Source organism: Oncorhynchus tshawytscha, linkage group LG08 (assembly GCF_018296145.1).
Source record: "Oncorhynchus tshawytscha isolate Ot180627B linkage group LG08, Otsh_v2.0, whole genome shotgun sequence".
In the NCBI taxonomy this organism is placed as follows: Eukaryota; Metazoa; Chordata; class Actinopteri; order Salmoniformes; family Salmonidae; genus Oncorhynchus; species Oncorhynchus tshawytscha.
The window spans coordinates 19,468,643-19,480,924 of record NC_056436.1 but is presented as its reverse complement, the minus strand read 5'-3'; the positions used below and the strand labels follow the sequence as shown (position 1 = coordinate 19,480,924).

Sequence of the window (12,282 nt, the reverse complement as noted above, 5' to 3'; positions counted from 1 at the left end):
TCCAGAGCAAACATTGTATTTTCATTTTATCAATTGAATCAAAATTATTTTCTCCAATACCCCCAAGCCATAAGACTCCTGAACAGCGAATCAAATGTCTACCCAGACTATTTGCATTGTTACCCCCATCCCCTCTTTTACGCTGCTGCTACTCTACTCTTGATCTATGTATAGTCACTTTAACTCTACCTACATGTACATATTACCTCGACTAACCGGTGCCCCCGAACATTGACTCTGTACCGGTACCTCCCGTATACAGCATCGCTATTGTTATTTTACTGCTGATGTTTAATTATTTTTTTTACTTATCTATTTTTTACTTATTTTTCTTAACTCTATTGTTGGTTAAGGGCTTGTAAGTAAGCATTTCACTGTAAGGTCTACACTTGTTATATTCGACACATGTGACAATAACATTTGTTTCTGCATTGCTTGCTGTTTGGGGTTTTAGGCTGGGTTTCTGTATAGTATTTTATGACATCAGCTGATATAAAAAGGTCTTTATAAATACTTTTGATTGATTGATTGATTCAACAGACTTAGATTTCCCCTCTGCAATACATCAGCTTTGTATACCGCTAGGGGGATCTCTGCTCTCATATGTGTGCCAGTATCGTTCAGTTTAATAACGGAGTTTTGCTGTCTGTGCTTGCCTATCGTCTCATGACCACATAACACTATTTGTGCCCGAAAGTGAATAATAACTGTTTAGATTAACGGCGTGTTTATAAATATGTTGCAGTAGGCCTACCTGTTGACATTGTAATCAAAACAAATCCATGCCTATACACGGATTAAGCTAATACTTTCAATATATATTTTTACCTTTATTTTACTAGGCAAGTCAGTTAAGAACAAATTCGTATTTACAATGATGGCCTACCTCGGACGACGCTGGGCCAATTGTGCGCCACCCTATAGGATTCCCAATCAAGGCCGGATGTGATACGGCCTGGATTCGAACCAGGGACTGTAGTGACGCCTCTTGCGCTGAGATGCAGTGCCTTAGACAGCTGCGTCACTCGGGAGCCCAACTAAATTGTGCTTGTTAGTCTGAGAGATTAAATTGTAAGCCTTTGTTTTTGGTGTGGAACATAACATAGTTGGAATTTTATTTTTAGAATTATACTTTTATGGCCGGAACTTCGTTCTAAACCATTATAGGCTACCATTAATTTACTTTAGGTTCCCTTACGGAAACATGCAGTTTAAATAACTTTTTATGTAAGGTAGACATTTACTTTTGGAAATAAGACAATAATCTAATTATTTTGTTGTGCAATAATCGCAACAAATAGACCTACTGATCTCCTACTCTTCGCTATTAATCCTCAATATTGATGTGCTGTGCATCAGGCCTGTGCATCAGTTCGTGTAGTTGGCTAGGTTAATTACCTTATACCGACACCTTAGGATTCAGATAATGTCATAATCGGTGGCTGAGGTAGCAGAGTCTCCAAATATGTGTTATTAAAACAAGCACATGCATTAACATAGCCGTCACAAAACAAACGATGCGGCACAGCATTTGCAGGGTGTATCAAGTAGATGAATGTGATTTGTGATGATATCGGTTGCATATGCGTCCTCACTCACTGGCGCAACACAGGCCTAGGCCATAATTGTCTTTCATGCAGTTTTCAAATGTAGCCTATTTTAATTATTGGTTATTGCTGGTATTTTTTTTACTCGTAGAACCGACATTTATTCGTTAAATATATTAAATTATGTATTGATGGTTTGCAAACTAATTTGCTATAACAAAATAGACGATATAGGTTGCAGAGATAATACCACACACTTTAGAAAGGACGTGCTCATGGCCTTGTTTGTTTACTCCCGCTGGTTTCCAGAGCTGAAAGAAAGTGTTGACAACCAGTCCGTTCCTTAAGTGATGCGATATGGCTGCTCAGGAGTATCACATTCTCTGTACAACAGCTATAGTCTCCGGGAAAGTTGGACTCATCACCACCATCAGAATGCAAGATTATTATTTTTTTGTACATGTACAATTTAGCAGACACTTTTCCAGAGCGACTTACATGAGCAAATAGGGTGAAGTGCCTTACTCAAGGGCACATCAACAGATTTTCACCTAGTCAGCTCGGGGATTCTAACCAGAGACCTTTCGGTTACTGGTCCATCGCTATTAACCGATACCTGCCACCCATCATATTGCGCATAGATTAGATATTTGCGTTGCTGGTGCTTATAGGCCTACACAGTTTACCTTTCTTAATTTTTGCAAACCTGAAATGAAATTACACGAGTTTTTAAACTATTTGCACTTGGCAATGATATACCAAACGTATTGTTGAAATGTAACTTATCGAACATATTTGGACTATAGGCCTACTAAAAAAAACTTTCATCGTGCTTTGTCCCACTCCCCCCTCCCCTCACTTCAGAAATGGGATAAAAATGAAGTGCGTTACTATAACAGCACAACATATTATTATTATTATTATTATTGTTGTTATTGCTATTATATCGGCTTTATTGTTTTGATTAGATGTTAATAATAGCAGGCAAAAGTATTAAGAAAAATCCGAGGTAGCCAATCGTCATAGCACTATTTTAAATCATCAATGACTAATCACCAAACAACATACTGGATATCATACCAACATCATGACAGGACCAAAATATCGAAAAGAACATGATTTGTTTAATTGTGTTATTATAGGACAACTGCAACTGTTATAGGCCCGACAACTCCGTTATTTTTGGATATCTTTGTGTAATCTCTATTAAATTTTTTCTTCAAACACATGATGTTGGCTTGACATTTCTAACGAATGCCACTAATATTTACATGAATGTGCATCAACAGTAAGTCTAGCCAACAAAAGTCACCTTGTGGGAATTCACGAGGCTCTCAGTTTCCACCACTTCTTTCGCTCTGTTGCGCTCGCTTTTTGGTGAATTTGTCTCGGCGTACGTGCACCTTCGTTCATGTGTGTGTGTGTGTGTGTCCCATATGAGTTTACCTAAATATACAAATACAAATACACAAATAGACAAGCTCTCTAAGCTGGTTTGACCTGGAACTGGTCTGAGCTGAGCACTGTGAGAACCATATATCATGTCCAAAATTTAGGCTACTCGTTCTCGCAATACTTTTACGCATCTTGACTAAAGTAATACATTTGAGTTTGAATTTCAGATTTCAGATTAAGTCAATGGAAGATTGGTGAAAACGATGCTTTATTCGACTCCAAGGTGCACCCTTTGTTCTTGTAGAGTTATGACCATATTTGTATTTATTAAAGATCTCCATTAGGCAGCAGTTCTTCCTGGGCTCCAGCAACATTAAGGCAGTTATATACAATTAAAGATATGACAAAACATTACATTTCATGACACTTTTCACAACACATTAACTGTGTGCCCTCAGGCAACTACCCCCCCCATGTGAACCTTGTTACCCGTCAGAGGGATTTACTAGTAGGACGAAAATTATTATTAAAGGTCTACTGTACGCTTTGATATGTGGTTAAAGTAGTAGACTTTAATAATAATACTATTAATACAAGGTCACTGAACTAGGCCTACTACTACTAATCGTAGGCTAGCCTACTACTAGGCTGATAATGGTAGGCCTAATACTAATAGTTATGATATGTTTGTGATGTTTGCAACGCCACATATCCTATAAATAAAATATAAGGGGTACTTCTTGAAACGATATGTCGAAACCATTACGCACGAGCCAAAGATGGAGATCTCGCTCTCCAAGTAGCTGACCGCCGGGGCTTGGATTTATTTGAACTCTAAAAAGATGGAGGGGAAACAAACAGAATTAAATATGAATTAAGTATAATATTTGAATGCTGCCTGAACATTTAATAAGGACCATGAACATAGGCTTCATGCCGTTTAGCTACGGTGGAGACAGGTAACCTAAATCTTCCTCCATATAAAAATGTCACAGTCATGTCCATTTTTCAAACATAAGATGTCTAATATCCACATTTGAATAGAAGGCTACTTATGCTTGAGACATAAAGTAGTACCTTTCTTCGGCCGCTACATTTCTGTGATCCTCTTGTGTTTTTTTCCAACGAAATGTAAACAAACTTTAAAGACGGAGAGATATGTTGAATCAGCAATCTGGAAATTTCAAGAGCAGTGAAATGGATTAAGGTTATGTGATCCATTTTCTTGGTATGATTTTGGTCCGAAAAATAAATCCTTTGTTGATAAGGATGAGCCCATTCTGCGTTGCATTGGTGAACGTGTGTATCCTTGCGCACTTAAGCAACTGCTAAGAACTACTCTGTGATTGGCTGGAAGAAGGGAGGACGCGTTAATACTTATGGTGCTGTGGTTGGCTGTAGTCCGTAAAGGTTCAACCAATTTTTTTTTTACAGCGTAGTGTCTGTGGCTCCATAATTAATTGTAGCTATCTGTCTCCTATCGATGTGTTGTAAAGAACATGAAATAGTTTTTATTAGCAGAGTTGCCGGTGTAAGATATTGAGATATAACTGTGCTGCTGCTTATTGCCATTTGACCTTGCGTGTGATGTTGGATATGGGAGAACGGAAAGAAGTGAAAATGATTCCTAAATCATCTTTCAGTATAAACAGTCTGGTGCCTGAAGCCGTCCAAAGTGACAACCACCACAGAACCGTGTCAGAAGAAGAGGGGAAGATCCCTTTACCTTCTATAGTGCAAGATGCAAAGTCAGAGAACATTTGCACCAAAAGTGACAATTCGTCCAATGAAACCACTTGCATGGACGAAAAGGAAAAACAGGAAGAGAAGAAGGATAGCAAAGAGGGAGAGAGCGGTGGGAAAGACGGTGAAAAGAAAAACGGCAAGTACGAGAAACCACCATTCAGCTATAATGCTTTAATTATGATGGCTATTCGGCAGAGTCCGGAGAAACGACTAACTCTGAACGGTATTTACGAATTCATTATGAAGAATTTCCCCTATTACCGGGAGAACAAGCAGGGTTGGCAGAATTCCATCAGGCATAACCTTAGCCTAAACAAATGTTTTGTTAAAGTCCCGAGGCACTATGATGACCCGGGTAAGGGGAACTACTGGATGCTTGACCCCTCGAGTGACGATGTGTTTATCGGTGGGACAACAGGCAAACTTCGCCGGAGGTCGACCACATCCAGGGCAAAGTTGGCTTTCAAGCGGGGTGCTCGTCTTACTTCCTCTGGGTTGACCTTTATGGATAGAGCCGGCTCTCTATATTGGCCAATGTCACCATTTCTTTCGCTTCACCATCCGAGGGCCAGCAGCGCATTGAGCTACAATGGGACATCATCGGCTTACCCTAGTCATCCTATGTCCTACAGTACAATGTTGACTCAAAACAGTTTGGGGAACAACCATTCTTTCCCTTCTTCCAATGGCCTAAGTGTTGACAGACTTGTGAATGGAGACATTCCCTATGCCACTCATCACCTAACGGCGGCGGCATTGGCGGCCTCTGTGCCATGTGGTCTATCAGTGCCCTGCTCCGGGACATACTCTTTAAACCCATGTTCGTCCATAAACCTCCTTGCAGGACAGACAAGTTACTTTTTCCCCCATGTCCCGCATCCATCAATGACCTCCCAGAGCAGCGCTTCGATGGCGGCCAGGGTTGCATCCTCCTCCTCCTCCCCGCAGGCGCCCTCATCTCTTCCCTGTGAGTCTTTAAGGTCTTCGCTACCAAGTTTCTCTTCAGGACTTTCTGGAGGACTTTCTGATTACTTCACACATCATAATCAAGGGTCAACTTCAAATCCACTTATACACTAACAAAACATCCCTCGGGAGCAAGACTGTAAGTGAACATTTTACACCCGTTTACATTCTAAAACATATAAAGAAAAGATAAAGTAAACAAAGAGAAAAACAAAATGAAAGCAGCCAGAACTGAAGACCAGGTATTTTTTAGTAATATTCTGCATTTATTTCTGTGTACGTAGGCATATGTCATGTTTCGGGGAGTTGTTTATTATTCCACCGTCAGCAACGTGCAATGTGATAACAAAAAAATAAGAGTAAATGTAGGTTTTGGACTGAGAGGCATTACCTTAGAATGTGTATTTAAATAGTCTGCAGATTTGCCTAATTTTAATATTAAGAATATCTAATACCATCACATCAACCACCAGTCTCCATGTTTGCAGTATTATCACGTATCATGAGTGCACTGGTGGAATGATTTTTGCAACAAACAAAAAAATAACACTAATTTGTATTATTTTTCCTTTTGAAATAAATGTGTTTTTAAAATGCAGAATAACCATACCAACCCATGGCTCTTTGTTATTTTGTCCTCTCCCATAATTAACAAATTAGGCTAGTACTTTACTAGTACTTTGACATTCATTTATATATTACATTTTCACAATACTGTTATACTTTATAGACCAAAGAATGGGTTTAGAAAAAATACTTGAGAATTTCAGTATTCAGCACCAGAACAGATTCAGAAGGGGACAAAATGAATGAATGCCTTTAGCTTGTGTTGTGCATATTTTACTGAATGTGGTCACCACCAGACCACATCCTTTTGTACTTAGTGAACTGTCAATACCTATTGTAATTATAGGTTAACTTTGCGAACGTGTAACCCGTGTTGAGCAAACGCCTCATGCAAATATGGAGTGATTGTTTATGTTGTCTTTAAATTTCATGGTTGTGATATTGTGGTCTTATTCCCGTGTTTTGTCGCTAAAACTGTCAATCGAACAAAATAAAATAATAGGTTACGTCCATATCTGATGAAAAGTTTTGTCTTTTTTGTCATTCCGAATATTAGTACCTTTCGGTAGGTTGTTATGTTGCATGTGGTTGTTTATTGGACTACTGTGCAGGCAACACTGTGCGTGGAGGACCTAGGCCTTGACCGTGAAAGGCCTCCTCGGTTCAGCGTTTGGCTTTGAGAACCAACTGACAAAAAAATGTTTACCCTTTCTTTGTCTCCCTTATTTTCACCACTTGGTACATAGTATGTGTTTGTTAAAGACAAACCAGGCCTACCCATGTTAAATAAACTGCAATCACACATTAGCAATCGTGTGGCAAAGGGATGGATAAGATGAAACATCTATTAGTAGGCAGAATGCACGTGACTGACTATTCATGGTCTCGTGCAGGCTGTTTTTGATTCGGTTTAGCGCTTTAGCACTTATTAACAGTAACCGCTGGTGTTTGTGTGGTTGTGTATTTGTCCTTCATCTCCCTCATATCCTCTATATGATGAGTATTGATTGATTCGCTTCGGGGGCATTACATTGTTCAAACTCAGACCAGGCCATATAGGTCTACATGCGTTCCTAAAGCATTTCTATGTAATGGTAGGCTAAATGAATAATAAGGACATTCATGACTATTTAAATGCCTGTGCAGCTATAACCTGTAGAATACGTTTTACTTAATTGTTTATTTTATTGTATTTCTCTTCATCCGAAGTGGTAGTAGGGCATACATAGTACAAATAAAACACAACAGAAGCGTACATAGCCTACCTTTCAACGCTGTGCGGTCAGTAATTTGTTCATTTCCTAAAGAGGCCTCGTGTTAAATGAGTATGCAACTGTAATGCAATAACCTTACTGCTTTTCACAATAGACTAGTGCAACTCAATATCTCCTCGCTAGATGTTATCGTTCAAATGTTAAATGGGGTGACCACTCAAAAGGCAATGAGGTCGGGTTATATCTTGAAGAAATATATCTTCTTAAACTATGGAAATACATACAGTGTACGTGCTCCAAGAAACAATATGATACATTTGAAGCAGAAATGTTGTTTCCCACACAAAATATCAGATAATATTTACATTTATTCACAGTTTGATAATAAATGAAAGAAATTCTAAACGGTGGACATATCATATTGTTAGGCTATTTAAAATGTAGGCTACGCCAATAGGCGTATACAGAATACGAAGAATCAAATAAAAGGCCTAACAATATGGAAATGTGCTTGCACTTTTAGCCACAACAATTATCAATTAATATGCCTGAACCACAGAGAGGAAAGCATTAACTAAAGGATTGCGTGCCAAGCGTTGGTCTTTACAACTGGGTTGCTTTACCCTATACTGCATGGGTGATGTAACCGCTAATCGAGGCGGAAATATGTACGCTACTGTCTGACAGCACGATAATAGATATTTTTAAACCTATAAGTGAGGAATTTCAAGTTCTCGTATTTTCGGTGTCTCATGTATCATGAAGACTATAATCTGTGTATGCCATTTTAAATATGGATTGGGTAAGGGCGTGGTTGTACCTCAAAGCGACAGCAGAGCGATTTGAGGACATCCTCCAGTCCAGCCTAAGACTCAATCCAGACACCAGCTACTCAAGAGACTGGACTCGCCAACCGGAAGTGAAAACTCTATGACACATTTAGACCAAAATCTAGACCTGTAGGCTATCAGTGTTACATCTATATTTTGAAGTTAAACATAGACGTATTCCCAATCGACAAATGCAAATCTATGAATGAATGAAAACACCAATTTTAGAATAGCACCATACTCGATTCTCTGGTAATATCTTGGTTAAGTTAAGGTGCACAAAGTCTGTACTGTAGTAGGAAATTACATAGACCCCAAGAGAAACCAGCCGATTAAGGTAATTGACTAACAGACATGTGTATGAATGAATGTATGTCGACACGAATGTATGTCGACGCAGACAGATAGGATAACAACTGACCTTTATGCACGTTTACACACGGATGGGAATAGTGGGGATATCCTATGTATTTGGTGTCCAATGAGTAGGCCTGTGCACCAAATCCTGCTTTCTGCACAGAACTAGCATAACAGCTGTATGGTAGGGCACGTGCAGGGGCTTCAGTATAAACGTATAGCATAGCAACAATCCTGAGGCTCAGCTCGCATGGGTCTAAACACACAAATATCTGACCACAAACATCATCAACAAGAACAACAACAGCAGCTAAAAACAATTGGTGCTGATGCCTCAGCAATAATAGGCCTGGGTCAATCCACGAAAATAATTACATTTGCATACCTTATCCCTTTGCTATTTGAAGTAGAAATTGTGCACAAATAGGCCTACTGAATATTAAATGCCTGCTATAGTCAATTAAGCGCCCTTTAATATAGACCGCATTAACATTTCTATAGATCTGATTTGTTAATATGATTAAAGACTTGCTAAGGTGCCAAAATGCAGTATTTTGACATGCCCCTCTATGCCACCTCTGTGACTTCTAGGATGATTTTAACCCACTTAACCCCAACATTTCTCCAAGATGGCACCATTATTGTAAAGACTTAGTTATTCTGTTCCTTTGACAAAGTCATTTGTGAAGGTTATTGGGTTATTTATTTAATGTGATTAGTGATTCATTTTAAGGTAAAAGAAACCCCTTCCCTCATTTTAAGGTCAACCCTCTTACCGAACGGAACTCTCGTTTTAATATGGTGAAACTATTCCTATAAAAAATATATATTTTCTAAAGAAACATTGAACATCTAATAGTCAATTTAATGTAGAATCAGGTGCGCTGGTTCTACCATTTTTTTTGTGAAGCTTGCATTCAATTGTCACTCCCTGTTACAGCTTCTATTCCCCCTGTCACATGGGATTCATGGCTGTTTTAAGATTAAATCGTCAACCCTGTTAGGGTCAACCCTGTTACTTTATTTGGCACACTTACTATAGTATTTTTTTTTTTACCTCTTGAGATGGGAAAACGAATTTATTTTATGAAGTTGAAGATTTGCTCTTTATGACAGAATGTTAAAATGAGGTGAAACCAAACTTTTCTTGGGACCAAATCAAAAGGCACGGATTTGAATAATACTAAAAATATGAATAATATTATTAATACGAATAAGAATATTTCTACTACTGCTACTCTAATACTACTACTAGTATTACTACTACTACGAATACCCTAATAAAAAAGAAGCGAATGATACGATTGCATAGTCCTACATTTTTTTCTGAATAGTAGTCATGTACTTTAAAAAAATGGTAATATCCTTTATTCATTTATGACCAAAAAGGTGGAAGTATTAATCAAAATACTTGTCTTTTTGTCATTCCTTGCCTGTGTGTGTACAAAAAGCTTGCATCGGCCATTATCTTGTAGGTCTACGCCTCGCAGATTGAGGGCGCTAGAATCTTTTAGAAGGCTACGTAATATCATGATAACCACCTTAACCCTACATGGCTAACATTGAAAATGCGCGCAGAGATGTGGAGATTAGCGTTAGGATTATGATATGGCAGCGTAAGGCTTGTCAAAGTGCAGGCAGAGATATTTTCAGTTATTTATTATTCAGTCCCAGTAATAAACAATGTAGGTGATGGTCACTGGTCAGAGGCGTTGATGTAAAAAGTCTAAATTTGAAGTAAAAATCTGTCCGTTATGTGTATTACATATTTACACATAGATAAAGTAATTCATTGTAATAATAATAACAGGCCTGATAATGATAATAAAAATAAACAATAATAATAAACAATTAAACGTGTAAGTGTAAAATTATACAAGCGTGTGTGTGCGCGTGTGGGTGTGTGCGTGTGTGTGTACGAGCGCGTTCTGTTGTGTGTGTGTTAGGTGTCACTATTTTATTCAAGTATGTCATGTCCAGGCCACACCACACCACACCAACAGCGATTAAATATGTCTCGAATGCTGGTTAAACAATACTTATTTTGCGGTAGTCTGTCAAACCTGTCCCTAGTTTGTGAGACGCAACAGGCTATCCAACATCTAGCCCGTACACGCAATAATAACATTTTTGTTGCAGTCTCTGACTGTATTACTTTGCTAGAGGTTCGTGTGAACGAACTAGAAAACATTCGACAGATCGTGAATAATCGTTTTAATGAGTGTGTAAAGCGTGCGACTTGTTCCACCGAGCTGTCGGGTTAAACAAACAACCCATACCCTGACGAAATCCGATTGTTTAAGTGCAAAGTCGTGTCATTTCAATTTACTTCTACTTCCCGTGAAACTACAGATCAAATACACAGGGGCCCAATCCTCCCAATCATATGACATATCAATATTTTCTTAAGCCGAGTGTGCTCTATTTTGGGTTATTTCTAGCCTCATGCTCGAGCGCTTTCTTTCAATAATTTATAGATTACAGAAAGGAGTAGGCTAGCCGGTCTAGACGAAGGGCTACTGGGTCTATTTGTTTTGATAATGCATTTAATCACCACTATTCTTATGTTCTGTGAGAGTGCATCTCTCCCTAAAAATATAGTTATGTTTTAAAACTTTTTTTTTATTCGCTTTTTTTTGTTGATAAGAGGATGAATTCTTACATAGTAACTAAATAATGGGCCGTTGCTTTGGTTATGAATGATTTCATTTTCTCCCCCAGTCCTTTAGTTAGTTATATGCTATGTCAAAATACATAAATGGCGCTGGATCTTTAAAATAATGGGCCGTTGCTTTGGTAATGAATGATTTCATATATATTTCACCTTTATTTAACCAGGTAGGCCAGTTGAGAACAAGTTATCATTTACAACTGCGACCTGGCCAAGATAAAGCAGAGCAGGGCGACTAAAACAACAACACAGAGTTACACGTGGAATAAACAAACGTCAGTGTAAAGTTAGTGTAAAGCTGACAAAATAAATGATCGTGTGTGTGTGCGGTTTTGGTTGTTGTAAAGTAATTATCTACATATAGCCTATAGTGCATAATAGCCTATAGTGCTATTATAGCCGTGTCTTTTTATTGTCACTGAGCAAATATTTCGGATTGAACTATTATGATTTCAGATGCTTAAAATAATGCACAAAAAAAGTATTAAGGATAGGCCTGTTGATAGGCGACAGAAAACCTCAACACTGTGTGTGTGTGTGTGTGTGTGTGTGTGTGTGTGTGTGTGTGTGTGTGTGTGTGTGTGTGTGTGTGTGTGTGTGTGTGTCTGATGTTCGCCGCCGGCAGGTTAGTATCCTGTGACCAATATGTTTGTATGTTTGAGTAATCGCCTGTATGGGTATGCCCATTGGGGAACATAATGCGGTTGCGTACAACACCGTTTGATGAGTTGGTCAACAAGCAGATTCATCCACAAACACGGAAGTATTGTTTTACTTCTGTCTTGAGGAAATTAGAACAATGGGAGGATCCGTCTTTTGGCTATTACTGTAAAAAAAAAAAAACGTCAAAATTAAAATTAAAATAAACATATATTAAGTAACTGGATCGATATACTTTTCGGTCCAAGTGTTACCTGAACAAAACAAAATAATTGTTGGCCTAAACTTAGCTCCAATTTGAGAAAACTTCAGTCAATTTAAAATGTGTT

General features: G+C 38.4%; 1 protein-coding gene across 1 annotated transcript; it reads left to right on the top strand.

Moving 5' to 3' along the window:
• Positions 1-4,370: 4,370 nt before the first annotated feature.
• On the top strand, positions 4,371-6,733 carry LOC112256829 (forkhead box protein G1-like). Its single transcript, XM_024430361.1, has one exon. The coding sequence runs from the start codon at positions 4,530-4,532 to the stop codon at positions 5,766-5,768; it is 1,239 nt and encodes a 412-aa protein (XP_024286129.1). The 5' UTR covers positions 4,371-4,529; the 3' UTR covers positions 5,769-6,733.
• The last annotated feature ends 5,549 nt before the right edge of the window (positions 6,734-12,282 follow it).

What these genes read in the sequence shown, in the direction of transcription:
- LOC112256829 (XM_024430361.1), top strand. Translation starts at nt 4,530, where the DNA reads ATGTTGGATATGGGAGAACGGAAAGAAGTGAAAATGATTCCTAAATCA.